This window comes from Myotis daubentonii, chromosome 1 (assembly GCF_963259705.1).
Source record: "Myotis daubentonii chromosome 1, mMyoDau2.1, whole genome shotgun sequence".
NCBI lineage: Eukaryota > Metazoa > Chordata > Mammalia > Chiroptera > Vespertilionidae > Myotis > Myotis daubentonii.
In genome coordinates, this window is record NC_081840.1 from 136,650,140 (window position 1) to 136,669,775 (window position 19,636).

The 19,636-nt window shown below is 39.1% G+C and overlaps 1 protein-coding gene across 16 annotated transcripts in view; it reads left to right on the forward strand.

Moving 5' to 3' along the window:
* MLLT10 (MLLT10 histone lysine methyltransferase DOT1L cofactor) overlaps positions 1–19,636 on the forward strand; it is a 242,830-nt gene that overhangs the window by 143,871 nt on the left and 79,323 nt on the right. For 12 of the 16 annotated variants that reach the window (XM_059660745.1, XM_059660753.1, XM_059660730.1 and 9 more), the window contains 2 exons: positions 7,611–7,655; positions 8,466–8,498. The exons of 2 other annotated variants lie outside the window; for them this stretch is intronic. In XM_059660745.1, coding sequence (XP_059516728.1) covers positions 7,611–7,655; positions 8,466–8,498 — 78 coding nt within the window. The remainder of the gene's footprint in view (positions 1–7,610; positions 7,656–8,465; positions 8,499–19,636) is intronic. 2 more of the 16 variants (XM_059660737.1, XM_059660768.1) reach the window with 1 other exon arrangement.

Below are 19,636 nucleotides of genomic sequence, written 5' to 3' on the forward strand. Positions count from 1 at the left end.
AAAATTGAGTTCATATATTCATTTTTAGCTAGAGGCACAGTAATCAGATGAATAACTTAACTGAGAAAATTAAGCCTAAGTTTGCTTTTGTGAAAAGAGAACCTCACTGATTTCCTATACATAGAAGTCAAGTCTGATAACTAGTGAAATTCAGAAATTGCATTTAGATGCCATTTGAAATACATATCTTTAATGGAATTAAAATAATTGATTTACATGCCTAAAAATATTTTCCTACCTGTTACATATTTAGGAAGATTTTAGGCATGGGAAATAGCATTCTTTACACAATGATTACTTTCAGAGGGCGATTTTGTGGTACATCTGTGAGAGAAAAATATGAATTTGTGTTCCTTTTACCTCACCATTAGGTAAACAGAAATTTAGGATGGAAATTCCCATAAATTTTATTTCCTGACAATAAATGACTTAAATTTAGACTTCCCAGGATTTTTTTCTTAAAAGTTGTGCTTAAAAAACTTAAAACTTGCCCTGACTGGTTTGGCTCAGTGGATAGAGTGTCGGCCTATGGACTGAAGGGTCCCGGGTTCGATTCCAGTCAAGGGCATGTACCTTGGTTGCTGGCACATCCCCAGTAGGGGGTGTGCAGGAGGCAGCTGGTCAATGTTTCTCTCATTGATGTTTCTAACTCTCTATCCCTCTCCCTTTGTCTCTGCAAAAAATCAATAAAATATATTAAAAAAACAAACAAACAAACAAACAAAAAAACTTAAAACTTGTGTCTAAGTTGTTTCTTAAACTTGTATGTTTTGTTAAAGTCAAGGCTATAATATAAGATTCATTAAAGCTATTTAAGATAATATATTCTTTAATTTTATACATTTTAATAAAGTTTTAGGATTAGATCAGAGCACTCTCTTATTGATAAACTCAGTACTAAAAAGTGTGTTCTTACCTAGAAGAAGCTGGCTAAATGCCATGAATATTTAGAAATTATGCCTTCTTGAAATAAATTAAGAATTCCTAACTGCTGTTGACACTTTAGTATATGTTACACACTGTCTTAAGCACTTGAAAAGCATCAAGTATTATTAATCATACTAGGGGCCCGGTGCACGAAATTCGTGCACTGGGTGTGTGTGTGGGGGGGAGTGTCCCTCAGCCCAGCCTGCCCCCTCTCACATACTGGGAGCCCTCAGGCGTTGACCCCCATCACCCTCCGATCGCCTGATCAGCCCCTTGCCCAGGCCTGACGCCTGCGCTAGAGGTGTCAGGCTTGGACAGGGGACCCCCATCTCCCCCTGATCACTGGCTCTGGCCCCCACCCAGGCCTGAGGCCTCCGGCCCAGGAATCATGCCTGGGCAGGGGACCCCCATCTCCCTCTGATCGCTTGGTCCACCCCCCGTCCAAGCCTGACGCCTCTGACCCAGGCTTCAGGCCTGGGCAAGGGGACCATCATATCCCCCCAATCCCCGGCTCCGCCCCCCACCCAGGCCTGATGCCTGGGCCAGAGGAGTTGACCCCCATCACCCTCCGATCACCAATCACCGGATCGGCCCCTTGACCAGGCCTGAGGCCTCCAGCAGAGGTGTCAGGCCTGGGCAGGGGACCCCCAGCTCCTGGGACTGCCAGCTTTGACCGTGCCCAGCTCCCATCGCTGGCTCCACCCCTACTTCCTGCTATCACTGGCCAGGGCGAAAAAGGCGCCTGATTCTCCGATCATGGCTGGGGGGCAGGGCAAAGGCGGCCCTGGGGCCGCCTTTGCCCTGCCCCCCAGCTCTTAGCTCCCCCCTGGGTTTCCGATCACTGTCAGTGGCAGGGGGCTTCTTCCTGCTTTCCCTTTCGCCTCCCTGCATTGTGCCTACATATGCAAATTAACCGCCATCTTGTTGGCAGTTAACTGCCAATCTTAGTTGGCAGTTAACTGCCAATCATAGTTGGCAGTTAATTTGCATATAGCCCTGATTAGCCAATGAAAAGGGTATCGTCGTACGCCAATTACCATTTTTCTCTTTTATTAGATAGGATGGAAGAAGAAACTGAGACAAAATTCTCACAGCTCTAAGTCATAGAGCTATGCATTTTCCTTGATTTCAGACAGTTAAAAAATTCAATGGATGTTTTCTTTTCTTCTTTAAAAATATATTTTATTGATTTTTTACAAAGCGGAAGGGAGAGGGATGGAGAGTTAGAAACATTGATGAGAAAGAAACATCGATCAGCTGCCTCCTACACACTCCCTACTAGGGATGTGCCTGCAACCAAGGTACATGCCCTTGACCTGAATCGAACCTGGGACCCTTCAGTCCACAGGCTGACACTCTATCCACTGAGCCAAACCGGTTAGAGCTCAAGGGATGTTTTCCGATGAGAGTCTAAAACCACACTCTAGTATACATGACAATCATACTTTAAGGAACAGGATCAATGAGAGAATTTGAACCATTACTTTTGGCAACAGTAGTTGCAAGCATGAAAATATTAATTTATTTGGACTAATTTTAGGTTCAGAAATCATTTAGTAATTGTAAAAGCAGGAAAGTTTCTCCCTATATAAATAAGTAGGAAGGAGCCCTAACCGGTTTGGCTCGGTGGATAGAGCGTCGACCTGTGGACTGAAGGGTCCCAGGTTCGATTCCGGTCAAGGGCATGTACCTTGGCTGCGGGCACATCCCCAGTGGGAGGTGGACAGGAGGCAGCTGATCGATGTTTCTCTCTCATCGATGTTTCTAACTCTCTATCCCTCTCCCTTCCTTTCTGTAAAAAAAATCAATAAAATATATATATACATAAAAAAAATAAGTAGGAAGGAGAAAGTGTTTACTGTGTACTACTTTGTTATCAAGAATTGTTATTCATGGTCTCCTTTAAAAAACATTTATTTTCTGTAATGACAGGTTTATAATTTAGTAATGATGAAAGTGACCTTTGTGAGCAGCTATTGGCTATGATGTTAGACTATCATATGCATTATAATCCTAGCTCCATGGCAGGGGTGGGCAAACTTTTTGACTTGAGGGCCACAATGGGTTCTTAAACTGGACTGGAGGGCCAGAACAAAAGCATGGATGGAGTGTTTGTGTGAACTAATATAAATTCAAAGTAAACATCATTACATAAAAGGGTACAGTCTTTTTTTTTTTTTTTTTTTTTTTTTTAGTTTTATTCATTTCAAATGGGCCGGATCCGGCCCGCTGGCCACAGTTTGCCCACGGCTGGGCTAGGGGCTGTGTTTGTTGTGTTTGCCACTGTCTGCTCACTGCTAGCACAGTACTTTGAGTTTAATAAATGTTAAGCATCTTTAAAAAAAAGAAAAAGAATGCTACTGTAATTGTTGAGAATATATCATGTGATTAGTAGTATTTTGTTATTTTGTAACTGCCTTCCAAGTTTTTATAACCAGGTTGCAAGTGAAATTATTTGTAAAGCTTTTCATGTAGTACTACAGGCCAGTTTAGCATATGTAATTAGGATGGAGAAGATGGAATTTGGATTGTACTTCAGAGTAGGTAGAAAAAGAAGGCCAGCAATATTATCAAAAAAGAAAGTGTAGGTATATTTGAAAGATAAACCCAATAGAAATGAGAAGCGTGTGTTTGTGGGATGGAGGTAATAATTCAATAGGTTAGAATGAATGGGTTTAGCCCGGCCAGTGTGGCTCAATGGCAGAGCATAAACCCATGAACCAAGAGGTCACTGGTTGATTCCCAGGTTGTGGGCTCGATCCACAGTTGGGTACGTGCAGGAGATAGCCGATGGATATTTCTATCTCTCTATCCCTCTCCCTTCCTCTCTCTCTAAAATCAGTAAGAACTTAACTAAAAAAAGAAAAAAAAGAAAAGAATGGGTTTATGAAGAGTTGAATGCCAGGCTGAAGAAATCAAACTTAATAGGCTAGTAGTCTTTTTCCAGAATATACATCCTGAACTTAATTTTGGCAACTTACTATTAAAATAATTTTGTTAATGGGAAAAAAAGGTACTGCTTCTGTCAGCTTATAATAATAGCAATCCTATATAATAAAAGCCTAATATGCAAATTGACTGAACGGCAGAACGACCTGTGGAACAATCAGTCGCTATGAAGTGCACTGACCACCAGGGGGCAGACACTAAACGCAGGAGCTGCTCGCAGGCCCCAGGCAACGAAGGCAGGTGCCAGCGGGGGCCCCCTGATTGCCTTGACAGTTGCCCCGCAGAGGGAGGCAACCATTGGCAGCGGGGGGGGGGGGGGGCACGGAAAGTGGGCAGTGCCAGGCCAGCCAAGGCGGGTACGATGCGATTGGTCGGGGGTCCCGCCATCACCCCTGATCGTCCTGCAGAGGGAGGCCCAGTCCATCGGCCGGTGGGGCGATCAATTGGGGGGGCTCCACTGTTGCCCCAAAGAGAGAGGTCCAAGCTGCCAACTGGCAGGCTGTGGTGGGTGGGCAGGGCCTCCCTCTGCGCGGTGCAATCGATCGCCCCAAATAGGGACGCCCAGGCTATCCCATGGTGGTGCTGCAGCGGGTGGGTGGGGTCTACCTCTTTGAGGCAATTGATCACGGGTCTCCCAGACTGTAAGAGGGCTTGGCTGAGACACCCTTCCCGCCCCGCGCGCCTCCCCCTCCTCCCCCCAACCGAGTGCACAAATTTCGTGCACTGGGCCTTTAGTCCTATATAATAAAAGCCTAATATGCTAAGTGTCCAGTTGTTTGATCGGTCGTTATGATGTGCACTGACCACCAGGGGACAGATGTTCCGACTGGTAGGTTAGCTTGCAGATGGAGTCCATCCGATCGGGACTGGAGAGACAGGCCGGGCATGCCCTGGAACCCTCCCACGGTCCCTCTCCGGCCCCGATTGTGCACCCGTGGGGTCCCTCAGCCTGGCCTGCGCCCTCTCGCAATCCAGGACCCCTCGGGGGATATCAGAGAGCTGGTTTCGGCCGGATCCCCGCGGGCCAGGCCAAGGGACACCACTGGTATCTTATATTTTAGAGCACCCAGGAGTCTCTAAAGAACTCTTTACTACTTCATTTGATACTTGGAACTGCCTTGTAAATAGGCAGAACAGTTACTACTGCTGCTGCTGCTGCTGTTATTTCTCCTGTTTTACCACAACAGGAATATAAAGCAGAAGTAGAAATTAGATCCTTATAATGTGATTCTCTTAAGACATGTTCAAATTATAATAGAATGTGCAGTCTTAAGCTTTTGCTTGATTTCTTTCCTACAGATATTCTTTTGAGATCCTAGCAAGTAGGCACTAAATCTTTTGAGACATTGAAAATTACTACAGCATTTGAAAAAATAAAATAATAAAATTACTACAGCATTTGAAAGAGTTGACGTGTTGTGTTTGTCTTTTTCCTTTTTCTTATTTATCTCAACAACATTATGAGAGTTTATGATTTTCTCATGTGAAAGCTAACGTTTATTGAGGTAACATCGGTTAATAACATATAAATTTTAGGTGTACAGTTTTATTATACAATATCTATATACTCCATTGTGTACTCACCCTCAAAGAAAGTTAACAATTTTTTCTTCACAAAAAGCAACATCTTGTTATTTTCTCTGAGGAAAATCTGGTATTCATTAAATGATAAGGAGTTGATGGTTTAACATGAAAGTTTTTTCTTTTGGCTACTGTCTTTCAATGTATACGGTTTCCTGTTTTTAAAAAATCTTAGTTGTCTCTAGTTCTTTAATATAATGTCATACCTTTCTTAATTAAGATACTTGAAATCTGTTTCAGTGATGGAATTCTCTAGTGGTGATAAATGCTACCAAAAAAAAAGATTCTGGAAAGGCACTCTTTTGGTTGTGTTAAAATCTTAAAGATTTCACAGAGATAAGTTATTAATGCCAACATCACTTCTAGAGAAATTTGTTCTGACTTACACTGAAGTATGAAGGTTAAGAAAGTTTAACTTGAGCCCATATAACTATGAAAGGGTTCTTATTAAATATGTCCCTATTTATGTCATATCTACCTAGGTTATAAAATGAAACTGAGAAGTCGTTCCCTAGTAAAATATTTTAATTAGGAATAGGCTGATTCTGTAAACAAACAAAAATACAAAATTAGCCCAGTAAACTCACAAGAGTAGAGTTACTAATACAGTATAGTAGACCAAGAAGTGGATTAATGATTGAGAATAATTCAAACCTATCTTAATGACTCAGGTTCATGATTTCATATACTTTGATTATATTGGGATTATATTTCATATACTTTGATTATAATGAAAACCATATAGGAAATTGGATGCTACTAAAACCAGTATATACCTTGGCCTTTGCTTTCTTGGAAAATTCCCTGATTTTGTTTTGGTCTTCGGTGAGTTGAAAATTTAGGCCTATAACCTGCCTTTCTACAAAAGTACTAGATCAAAGGCCAGAATAGCCATATTTCATCCCCCCCAACCCCCCCAATTGAGAAAGTTCTTTGGCTATTCTGAGTGTCCTTTGATTATTTTTCAGTACCATTCCAGTTACTATTTCTCTGTAATGTACCATGTCAGTCTCTTCTGTAGCCTTCACTCCCCTTTTAAATCTCACTTGTATTGGATTTGTTAATGAAGCATTGGGGTGTCAAATTCTCTTGCTAGGTCTCATTTTTGAGTGTTCCCTGGATAGGACTTACACTAAACTGGGCTAAACGTTTGATTTTTTTTTTTTTAAATAGCATCGAATATAAAGTTCTTTTAATATTACAGTCATTGAAAGTGAGTGCTGGCTTGGTCTATCTTGCTTTGTCTTATTTCAGGTTATTCAGAGTGTGCCCAAGATTAGGTTCGACCTCTGAGTTACATATGTGGGTAGACATGTGAGTGATGGTTGCCTGAAAGGTTCTGTTGTACACATGGTTTCTAGAGGTCATGTTTTTGGTTTTGTAATATCCAGAGAATTTCTAGATATTCCTCCTTTAAAAGAATTTGGCCGACAGTGTTAGCCACAATGGAATACCAGCTGTTTCCAGGATTAGCAGGGTTTGTGAATCACAACCTTAGTCCTGGTTTTATCAACTGTTTTTGCCTTTCCAATGTCATGTAGAAATTACTTCCCATTTTCTCAGCAGCTTTGGTTTTAACAGTGTTTTATTGCCTCATGTCAACGTCTGCTTCTCATTTGGGTGGAGTAAAGGAATAAGAGTAATGGCTTACTCATTCATTAGCGTCATCAAAAAATGAAAGGTTACAAGAAGTGTAGTTTAATGAGTTTTATACTGTTCTATAAATCATAATGGGTTTCTGATCGTATATAAACTAAATAATTTTCATACTTAAATTGTAATTTCTAATTGACCACAGCATTCAAATGTTTTTGATAAACTTCACATCTAGTGAATTATATGAAACACATTAGTTTATTACATTGCATAACTACACTTGCTTTTAGTAGTGAATCCATTCATTCTTAGACAGTTGTTATGCAGATTCATTTGTAAGCCTTTATGTCTTTTCCTCATCCTTTGCCCACCCACACACACACATATTCCCTCATGTCCCAATTACTAGCTTACAATTTCTGTTCCCATAGTTCTGTTTGCCTTTCTCAGCTAGACTTTTAGGTGAATGTTTCCCATTTTTTCTGGCCTGTTTCTTTTTCTACTCTTGAATCACTGGCAACTTCTTTGCTGATTTCCTTTCTCCTCCCTCCCAACAGAAATTTCCATGCAGTATCGGCATGATGGAGCTTGTCCAACAACTAGTAAGTTGTCGAACTGGGTTGGTAGCCCAGGCTTTTTGACTCCTACTCTAGTGCTTTTCCTAGTGTATTAACCTCTATAAGTTTTAATTTTCAAAGTGCAATTTGTTCTTTATTGAATAGATTTCTTTCTCATACAAAGATCTTGATTGCTGCTTTGTCCGGTGTTCAGTATCCATATTACAGTCAAATTGTGAACAAATTTTAATTACTGTTTGGCCCTTCAATATGGTGTTTCCATTGCAGAATTGTGACTTCTGTCACCAATCTTGATGTTAATATATTTTTCAATATTTGTATATTGGCAGTTGTTAGCTTTCTTGCTTAGACTGCTATATTTGTTGAGACTATTACACTGAATTCCAAGATATGAGCATGTTTGATCGGGTTAGATGATAAAATGAGTTTTTTTTTAATAATAAAGGTTGTTAAGTGTGACCAAAGGTGGATTTACCTATATAGAATTGCATCTAGGTACTCACTTTTTACAAGAAAAACATCACATAATTTACTACTAAGTATCTTTTTAGAAGTGATTTTGCAAAACAAAATAAAAGTAATTTTGCATATGTATTTTTTACTAAGGAAATGTGATAATATATCTAACATTTAAATTTAGTAGGTAATATATTGACAAATCTAATATTTAGAACTTTATGCCATGTAAAAAATGAGCTTGCAGTTTTAATGATTCAAACGATACATGATAGACTTCCCTAGATTTTATTACACCAGTTCAGTCTATGCCTATGTATTTCTTTTGTGTGTTTGAGAATGATCTTAACCTGAAGTCCTTTTTTCCTTACTTAAAAGCTTTCTCAGAGTTGCTGAATGCAATACACAATGGTAAGTTGTATTAGAATCTTCTCTGGTGGTTCATTTATCACAAAGGTTGCCTTTTACAGAGAATTTCGATTGAAAGCTTGCATGTTCTATTGATGAGATGAAATCTGGCTCTGCAGTGAGTCAATTGTTCAGCACCTTAGTGAAAACTTTTTATAGACTGCCTATAGGAGGATAATAGGTCAATGTAGTTCATCAGTTTGGCTTTTATTGTCTCTTTGTGAGACAGAATGTAATAGTGTTGTTCTAACTTTATGAAAGTCTTGTCTTTTCTATTTTTACAAATAGGTTTTGTAGTTCTTTTGAGTTCTCTCTTGCCAGCACAGTTAGTAATCAGTACCTGCATAAGGAATTTACTGCTTCTTCCACATCTTGAAAAGAAAAATTATTTTTAGGATTTTAAGTTAATGTAAGGAATATTTTTAATAATTTAACCCTATATTCCATATAATGAATGAAGGAAGATAGCTTTTTAAATTATGTCTAGTTTGGAACCAGGTTTTCTAAAGGGAATTGCAACTTATGTAGGTTTGGATTCTGAAATCAGGACATAAGGCAAATGCTACTATCAGTGTTCACTTTTGCATTGTAATGATAATGAAAGTCATTTTTGCAAAAATATTTGCGTTTAGTTTTCAATAACCTGTAATTCTTTTATGTTCAAAAAAACTTTTTGTTAATCTAGTGTCATCTTTATTGATTTTCAGTTTTCAACTGACACAACTCATTTGTTCAAAACTGTTTATATGATTCTAAGCATTTTTCCAATATGTTTTCATTAACTTAATGAAATCTTGCACATTTTTCTAATGTAGTTTAATTTACAGTCAATTTGCATTATATGTCAGGTGTTTACAAATCTATGGCCAGTAAGACAATAATGGCATGATGAACAGGCATAAATACTCATGTTGATTTGAAGGTGGGGGTGGTTGGAACATGGTTTTATAAGTGATATTTTATTAATGCCTACATTTATTTATAGCTCTTGCTTTCCTATGTAACCTGGAACTGAAGAGTCTTAGATAATGAATATTCCAGATAAAAAGGAACTCTTGATCATTAGGTATTTAGCAGAAAAGGAATGGAAGCATTCTTGAGAATAAACTAAACATATTACTCATTCTTTGATAGGGAAGTATAAAAAATGAAGAGATTTAACATTTTTTTTCGGTTTGCATAGGTAAATTTACACTTGGTCTTTAATTTTGGAATATTAGAATTTGGAGGCATGCTGAAAGTTTGAAAAGAGTATACTTGGGCTAAAAAGAAAGTAGATATCATATCAGAGGGAGATGTTGTGAATGAACTACCACATAAATCTTTTGCCTTTATTAACTAACAAAGTATTGGGGTATATTAATTTAATGGGACATTTTCTATGCTTTTCTGTATGGATAAATGAAATTCATGTCATGGGATTAATATAATGAACATAGGACTTAAAATTTTTTTTCGGTTTTACAAGATTATGTTTGAGAGAACTTTCTAATAGTGTAGGTAGATACTTGTGTAGTATTAATCACATCATATAGAGAAAATAAGTAATGGACTTATTATTTTTCTTACATTTTTTATAACTAGAAGTTTGTACCTTTTGACTTCCTTTATCCATTTCACCCTCCCCGCAACTCTCTCCCCAATTCAACCACAGCTGTTCTCTATATCTATGAGTTCTTTTTTTTTTTTGAAAAGATTCAACATATAAGTGAGAGCATATAACATTTATTTTTTTCTTTCTGACTTATCTTAGCATTTAGCCCTCAAAGTTCATCCATGTTATCACAAATGGGAAGATTTAGTTCTTTTTTATGGCTGAATAATATATTAGTGTTTGTGTGCACACTTGTGTATATTTTCTTTATCCATTTAACCATGAATGGACATTTAGGTTGTTCCCATGTTTTGGCTGTTGTAAATAATGCAGCAGTGAATATGGGGTGGATATACAATCATCCCTCCGTATACACAGGGGATTGGTTCCAGGACACCTCTTAGGATACCACAATCTGTGGATGTTCAAGTCCCTTATACAAAATGGCATAGTATTTGTGTGTGGCCTACAGAAATCCTCTCATATACATTAAACTAGAGGCCCAATGCAGGAATTAATGCACAGGTGGGGATCCCCCAGCCAGGCCAGTGATCAGGGCTGATAGGGGCCATCTCTCCCATTCCCGATCAGGGCCGGCTGGGGGGAGAGGCCGCAGGAGGTTGGCCGGCTGCAGGAGGCTGGCTATGGGAGCACACTGCCCAGCAGGGGGCAGCTCCTGCATTGAGAATCTGCCCCCTGGTGGTCAGTGTGCGTCATAGCGACTGGTTGTTGGGCCATTCGATTGCTTAGGCTTTTATATATACAGATAGACAATCTTCTGGATTACTCTGGTTTTCATAATGATTGCACCAATTTATATTTCCACCAACAGTACGCAAGTGTTCCCTTTCTCCCGGTACACTATAACGAACCATCTCACAATATTTCTCACCAACACATTATTCCTTCCCTTTTTTTTTTCTTATTAAAAATTGGTTTCAAAGAGAGGAAAGGAGAGAGAGAGAGAAATAGAAACATCAATAGTGAGAGAGAAGCATCAGTTGGCTGCCTCCTGAATGCCCCCTACTGGGGATCGAACCTGCAACCCGGGCATGTGCCGTGAACCAGAATAGAACTGTTAACCTTCTGGTTCATGAATCAACACTCAACCTCTGAGCCACAACGGCCAGGCCCTCCTCTTTTCCTTAATAGTCATTCTAACAGATTTGGGATGATTATCTCATTGTGATGTTGATAGCATTTATTTCCCTGATAACTAGCGATGTTGGCACCTTTTCATATACTTGTTGGCCATCTGAATGTCATCTTTGGAAAATGTTTGTTCATCTCCTCTCATTTTTTATTTATTTATTACTAGTAGCCTGGTGCACGAAATTTGTGCATATTAAAAGGGAATTAATTGCCCTAACCGGTTTGGCTCAGTGGATAGAGCATCGGCATGCAGACTCAAGGGTCCCAGGTTCGATTCCAGTCAAGGGCATGTACCTTGGTTGTGGGCACATCCCCAGTGGGGAGAGTGCAGGAGGCAGCTGATCGATGTTTCTCTCTCATCGATGTTTCTAACTCTTTATCCCTCTCCCTTCCTCTCTGTAAAAAATCAATAAAATATATTTTTTTTTAAAAAGGGAATTAATTAGCAGAGATATTTTAATATTGCTGTTTGCCCTTTCTCTATAATAGAAGTGTGAGAGATGAAAGGAAATTAGTAAAATGTATATGAAAATAATATATAAATTTATTAATAAATAAACAGTAACAAAAGGATATAACAACAACAGAGGCATTATATAAAAATGACAAAAACATGATATGGAAACAACAAAAACATGATATAGAAACAACAGTGATTCAAACAATGACTGATAAAGTGATTAAACTTACTCTAATATCTCCCTGTACACCCATGTGCAAAAATGGGTTCAGGTAGGAATATGCCTACTTTGTCTAGAGTTTGTCCTTGTGATTTATCAATAGTCATCACAAATGCTGGCATCATGGGAAACCATCATCGAGTCAATTTAAATGGGAGGCCAGTGTCAGATGGGGCCAAATTAATTCTTGGAATCAGAACTACCTCTCTCTCTGCAGATCCTGTTAATACTTCCGCTTCAATAATGTTAGGTCGTAATCTTTGATAATAAATCGGGTACCATTACAAAGACCCCATTTACTATTGAGATTTCTCAATAGCATGATGATTGCACCCACTTTCAATTTTAATTTATGACATGGCATTCCCAAAGGAGTAATACTATTAAGAAATTTGATGGGAAAATTTTCCTTTTCAGCATCATTCGTGGAATCAATGGAATCATCACTCAAATATGTGTGAAAATCTCCATCGAGTATATCCAAATTTTCTTCATTTAATTTTTGAACATGCTATTTTTTGGACAAAGAATTGCATGTTTAGATATATTTTTAATATTATCTATAACAGTGGTTCTCAACCTTGGCTGCACATTAGAATCACCTGGGAATCTTTTTAATATCCTGATTCCTGGGCCTCATCCTCCGGAAATTGTTTCTTTGTTATGGGGTGGGGCCACAACATTAGTAACAAAGAAACAAAATTTCCGGAGGATGAGGCCCAGAAATCAGGATTTTTTAAAAGATTCCCAGGTGATTCTAATGTGCAGCCAAGGTTGAGAACTACTGATCTATAGATATGGTATTTCCAAAGTTAGCTTCAATAATAGATCCATTACAAACCATTTCACTTCCATGCTCCGCTCCGAGGGCGGGTTCCTGCCTGAAACCTCGCCCTCCAGGAAACAGCTGGGGGAGGGCGCAGCCGTTTCCAAGATGACCACTGCAGGACTGACTTCCTTCCGGTTGGACGCGCTTCTGGCCGTGAAGTTACACCCAGGGTTTTTATATAAGTAGATTAAAACTTTATTGTGGAGAGCCGCTACAGTGTTTTGGACAGGTTCAAGCCTTGGACTGATGAGAGGGCAGTCTTCTCATTGCCACGTGCAAGTCCCAGCTTGGAGGGCAGGGCCCTCCCAGCACAATTATAGCCAACAGCTATAGTTGTAAGCTTGAACCTATGGTCCAAACACGTGGCCCCACGTGCCTGAGTGCTGTAGGCTTGATAGAGTTCAGGTGCATGTAGTTGAGTAGGATTGAAACCCAGGAGAATGTTGTAAACATCTTGGTCATGCCCTTACTTGCCCTGGTGGCCTCTGCTATAAAATAAAGACTCGGCTATGGGCGTGGTCACTGTCAGAGAAGCAGCATCCCACCGAGACCCGGCTTTCATTCTCTTGTCTGTCTTTTCTAAGCCTTTCATCCGCCCCCACTCAGGTTCACCCTTGGCCGTGCTGGCGCGGCACACTTTATAAAGATATGCCTCCACGCTCCAAGGGCGGGTTCCTGCCTCAAACCCCGCCCTCACTGGAAACAGCTCCAGGAAACAGCTCGAAGGAGGGTGCAGCTGTTTCCAAGACTACCCCTGCAGGACTGACTTCCTTCTGCTTGGTCCCCAGACCAGTCATGATGTTACACCACCCAGGGTTTTTATATAAGTAGATATCATTGGATGGAAGAGGTAAAGTAATGCCATAAATTACTCATAGATATCTGCTATAGGATTGAGAATATATATGAATGCTAATTGATCTTAGGATGAACATTGTCCCATAAGAATGGTATCCTATTCAGGTTTGTTGGAATATTTTATAGGAAACTAGATTTTTGTTATTCACGTATCCCATTTTTATTTCAGGGAAGCATTAAGAAGGTAGGGATCTAAGAACAGAGGTTAGTTCAGGCAAAACAGTTCTGTAGTCTGTTAATCTTTTGAGTTTCACTATGTATAATGAGATATTACTGATGAGGTGGAGTTGTCAGCTCTGAACAGTGATTGATTGTGAGCCATTGACATAGATCTAATTTCTTTATAATCACAGTAGTCTTCTTTTATTCTTCTTACCTGATTAGTTGGTGTGTTCTTTACTTCTATACAATAAATTGTTACATCCCAGGATACAACAAATGGTACTGTTTGTTCCAGTGTTTGTTCCTATGTAAGAAGGACTAATATTATACAGCCTTAGCATATATGTACTATATAGTTAAGACAGTAAGACCTTTTACATTTCAAAGCATCCAGGCTACTTTGTCTCTTAAATCAGTATGTTTCTAGAAGATAGGCTTCAAAGACTCTTAAGTGATAAACACAGAAGGATATTAACATTTGGGTGGTGAGTCAGCCACTGGGAGGAAAAGTTATTTTCATTATGCATGTTAACCACTACAAAGTAAAATGAATTTAAAAGCTTCTCATTGAAACTACAGTGGGGCCTTGACTTACAAGTGTCCCGACAAACGAGTTTTTTGAGATACCAGCTGTCTCTCGGCCGATTTTTTGCATTGAGTTGACAGAGTAATTTGAGTTAACCAGCTCCTTAACGAGCTCGGTCTCGGAACGAATTAAACTCGTAAGTCAAGGCCCCACTGTACAAGAGACACAGAACCTGAAAAGTTCCTTTTGAGTGAAGGAATTAGTAATGCCATTAATAATTTGTTTAGAGTGCTGCTGCCTTTTTATGTTAGTAAAAACATATAAATTTATAATTACTTAAAATTTCCATAGCTTTTTTTTTTTTTTTTAATGTAACCCTAATGATTTTTTCCCTCCTATATGACTTAAATTCCTCAATTTGTCTATAATGGGTGTTTTTAGGGACTGGTATTAAAAACACAGAATTCAAATAAGTCTTTTTATTAGACAGAGAGATGCCAATTTTATACTACCAATCAGGAACTTAAATTCATAGGTATGTACCTAACTCAGACCTGATTCTCAAAGTAATAGTGTTAAGTTAATCCTAAGGTAGTTTGGAAACTTTCCTGTATAAAGCACTATTAGGTCTGTAGTCACAAAAATGATAACTGAAAGGAACTCTCCATAATCTTGAATGGTTGGTGGGATGAACTATGGTATCATGTTCTTACCTATTGTACTTGATTGGATTTGTCATATTGCTTACAATGTGGTGGGATGTGTTTTAGGATTCCTAAAACTACTTAACCCATAAGGGTCTAGATACCTAGGTTTTGATTTTCTAAATCTGTGACCCTTCTTTCTTACTGAGGGAAAGCAGCTGAGACCACATCCTATGATTTTTAATAATTCTTTAATTATGTAATGTATCTCTCAAGTACTTCCAGATCATTTGAGAGGGAGCATGTGTACTAGGTGTACTGATTAATAATGGCAGATTTTGTAATCAAAGGAAACCCAATAATTTCAGAAGTGCTTTATTCAAAGTAATGTCCATCGCTAGCTACACATTTTCCCCATCTTTCAGGTAATTTGTGGATACCATCCCAATAGGACTTTTCTTGTTTTGAGGCAAACCATTCAGAGACCCAATTTTCTACTTCTTCGTACGTTTTGAAGTGCTGCTCAGAAAGTGTGTGTGCCATCGATCAGAACAAGTGGTAATCTGAAGGAGCAAGGTCTGGTGAATACAGCGGGTGGGTTAATACTGCCCAGGCAAGATCTCTTAACGTGTCTTTAACTGGTTTTGAAGTGTGTGATGGTGCGTTATCATGAAGCAAAATTACTTTGCTGTGTCTTCTGGCCCATTCTGATTGTTTCATGATCAAAGCTTGGTTCAAATTGATTATTTGTTGTCAGTAGTGGTCAGTATTAACGGTTTCACCTGGTTTTAGAAGCTCATAATACACCACACCTTCCTGATCCCACCAAACGCAGAGCGAGCATTGTCTTTCCGAAGCGATTTGGCCTTGCAGTCGATGTTGATGGTTGACCTGGATTAACCCATGATGTGCATTTGGATTCTCAAAATAAATCCACTTTTCAATCCCAGTCACAATTCAATGCAAAAAAGACTTTCTTTCGTGCCGTTGAAGCAACATTTTACTGATGACTTTTTGGTTTTCCATTTGTCTTTCGTTCAGTTGATGTGGCGCCCATTTTCCTTCCTTTAAAATCTTCCCCATTGATTGTAAATGGTCGGAAATTGTTTGCTGAGCAACGTTTAATCTTTCTGCAAGTTGTTTCTGAGCTTGACATGCATCTTCATCCAATAATGCTTGTAATGGTCTTCAAACTTTTTCGATTGACCTGGACATTCTTTGTCTTTCACATCGAAATCATCACTTTTAAAGTGTTTAAACCAGCGTTCACAAGTATCTTGAGATGGAGCATGTTCACCATAAGCTTTCTGAAGTATAGGATAACTTTCAGCAGCACTTTTCTTTAAAATAAAGTAATGAATTAAAACTTCCCACAAATGGTTTTTTTTGACACAAAATTCGACATATTTAAGCATAAAATTATCTATGATGTTAACACCTTCAGCATATTTGACATATGAAGTTTTGAAACTTGCTGTCAATACAACAAAATAGCATACATATCAAGTCACATATATATCAATATATGTGTAACTCCATCTATTGAAAAAATCCACATTAAGTATTCTGAATTCACTAATCTTAACCAATTAATGTGTGCATCTACTCCACCCCTTTCTTTCCTCTAAAAACCCCAGTATCGCATATTAATAAGACTCATCTTGCATGATATTTGTATCTGAAATATGGAACTTCTCAAGAGTGTCTTAGCTGTTTTTTACTTGACAAGTATATATTCTTTTGGTATCTGAGATCCTGGTTAGTTGCTTGGGGGAAATAAGTATACTATATTGCACCTGGATCCTACCTTTAGGGGACATAAAAGCTAAAAGGAAGAGCAATGTGTATATAAATAAAAATTTCAATGTACATAGTTAGAACTTCTCTGATTATCTGCAGTACAATAAGAGTTTAAAGTTAGGGAAAACTACTTTCAACTAAGGGAACAAGATGTCCAGAAAATCTTATATAAATTTTACCTGATGCTTAAAGAATGTGAAAAATTTAGCTAGTTGGAGATAGGGATCAAGGCTAGATGCCCAATCCCAGGAATACAGATAGCACCAGCAGTGGCACAGGCTGTGTGAAGTGATGGTGACATTGATATTTTATATGAAATACTAGAGGCCCGGTGCATGAAATTCATGCACTGGGGTGTGTCCCTCAGCCCAGCCTGCACCCTCTCCAATCTGAGACCCCTGTGGGATTGGGCCTAAACCGGCAGTAGAACATCCCTCTCACAATCCGGGACTGCTGGCTCCCAACAGCTCGTCTGACTGCCTGCCTGATTGCCCCTAACCACTTCTGCCTGCCAGCCTGATCACCCCCTAACCATTCCTCTGCCAGCCTGGTCATCGCTAACTGCCCTCCCCTGCAGGCCTGGTCACCCCCAACTGACCTCCTCTGCTGGCCTGTTCGCCCCCAACTGCCCTCCCATGCCAGCCATCTTGTGGTGGCCATCTTGTGATGACATGGGGGTGGCCATCTTGTGATGACATGGGCGTGGCAATCTTGTGACCACGTGTGTGGCCATCTTGTGCGAGGATGTGATGGTCAATTTGCATATTACCTCTTTATTATATAGGATATGAGAAATAACAGCCTTAAATAATTGGCCAAGGAGTTGAAAGTTGTTAGTGTTCAAGCTGAGATAAAAGATAAAACCCAGGTTTATCTGGTTGTAGAGCATATGAGATTGAAAGGAGCTAATGTTTGAGCAGAGGAACCAGTTTGATTTTTTTACAATCTAGCCCAACAATTTTCAATCTTTTTCACATCATGGCACACATAAACTAATTACTAAGATTCTGTGGCACACCAAAAATACATTTTTTGGCGAACTGACAAAAATATAGTTACACTTTTGATTCATTCACACTGGACAGCTATTGTTGTGTTGTGTCATTTTTTTCCTTTGATAATCTAAGAGAAAAGAGGTCAGTGCCCCTGACTAAATACTCAGGTATTGCCTGTTTAAAAGTTCTTATGGCACAGTGGTTGAAAATCGCTGATCTAGTCAAATATAAAGGGCCCAAGTAAGGATACTGGAAGTCAGACTGATGGTGTGTATATTACCCAAGAACTGGTAGTAATTGTTAATGAATTGAATGGTAGTGGCTGAGAGAGGATGGGTATCCATTTACTAGCAAGATATTTAAGTAGGGATATTTTGCATGTAAATGAATAGATGAGATTAGAGTTTGGACATTAAGTAAAATTGAAAGTAGTCCATATATAGGGGTAAATAACTGAAGGTCTGAGATTGGTCATGGCTTAGAAATGTTGATAGAGAAAAAGAGGTTGGCTCAGGTTTATTTTATTTTCAGATAGAAAAGTCTTAACAGGTGAAAATGAAGACTCTAGAATAGGGGTGGGCAAACTTTTTGACTCGAGGGCCACAATGGGTTCTTAAACTGGACAGGAGGGCCGGAACAAAAGCATGGATGGAGTGTTTGTGTGAACTAATATAAATTCAAAGTAAACATCATTACATCATTACATAAAATGGTACGGTCTTTTTTTTTTTTTTTTAGTTTTATTCATTTCAAACGGTCCAGATTTGGCCCGCGGGCTGTAGTTTGCCCACAGCTGCTCTAGAAGGATAATGGATTAAGATGCAAGAGAGTAATATTTGATTGACCCAAAATCTGGACAGATGGGAAGCAATCAAGTGAACAAATAGAAAAAGTCAATGTGAAGGAAGATGGGATAGCTGTGAAAACATTCAGTGTGAAAAAAATTCTGCCTGGCCAGTGTGGCTCAGTTGGTTGGGCATCATCCCTTTGATTACCAATCAGGGCACATGCCTGGATTGTGTGCTCAATTCCTGATAGGCAGGTATGCAGGAGGCAGCCAATCAATGTTTTGCTCTCACATTGATATTTTCCTCTATATTCCTCTCTCTCTAAAAAGAAGTTGAGGATATTTTTTCCATTGATTTCTAGAGAGAATGGAAGGAGGAGGAGGAGGAGGAGGAGGAGGAGGAGGAGGAGGAGAGAGAGAGAGAGAGAGAGAGAGAGAGAGAGAGAGAGAGAGAGAGAGAGAGAGAGAGAGAAACATCGATGTGAGAGAGACACATCAATCAGTTGCCTCCCGTACTTGATCTGACCTGGTTCAGAGATCGAACCTGCAATCCAGGTACATGCCCTTGACCAAGGAATCGAGCTCACAACCCTCTGGTGCACAGGCTGATGCTCTACACACTGAACCACACCAGTCAGGGCAATGAAAAAATATTTTTTAAATCTTCACAATTTTGGATTAATGTTTATATTAGTAGGAATTTAAAACGTGTTTCCCCACAAAAGAGATGATTATTGCTTTTAATATAGTAACAAATGTGTTTATAAAAGTGTTTTTCTTTTAGTATACTTCAGACTAATCTTTTAACCCTTTTTGGTCCAACCTCGAGGCTGACTCGACAGACCAGGTGCTAGGAGCAGGTCCAACGTCGAGCAATAAGAACAATTAAAAAGTTCAACATTCAATCCCATCCATTAATTTGGACCAGACTGTTTGAATTCCAAAAATAACATTGGACCGCAAAGGGTTAATCATTACATAGAATAGCACTTATGCTAGTATATGTAAAGATTGTGCTTCTGAGCTACAATTATTTTCTTTTGTAACCTCACAGTCTCTTAAAACGTTATTGCCTCTCCTCTTATATTCTTTGGTAAGAGTATGTTCTCTGCTT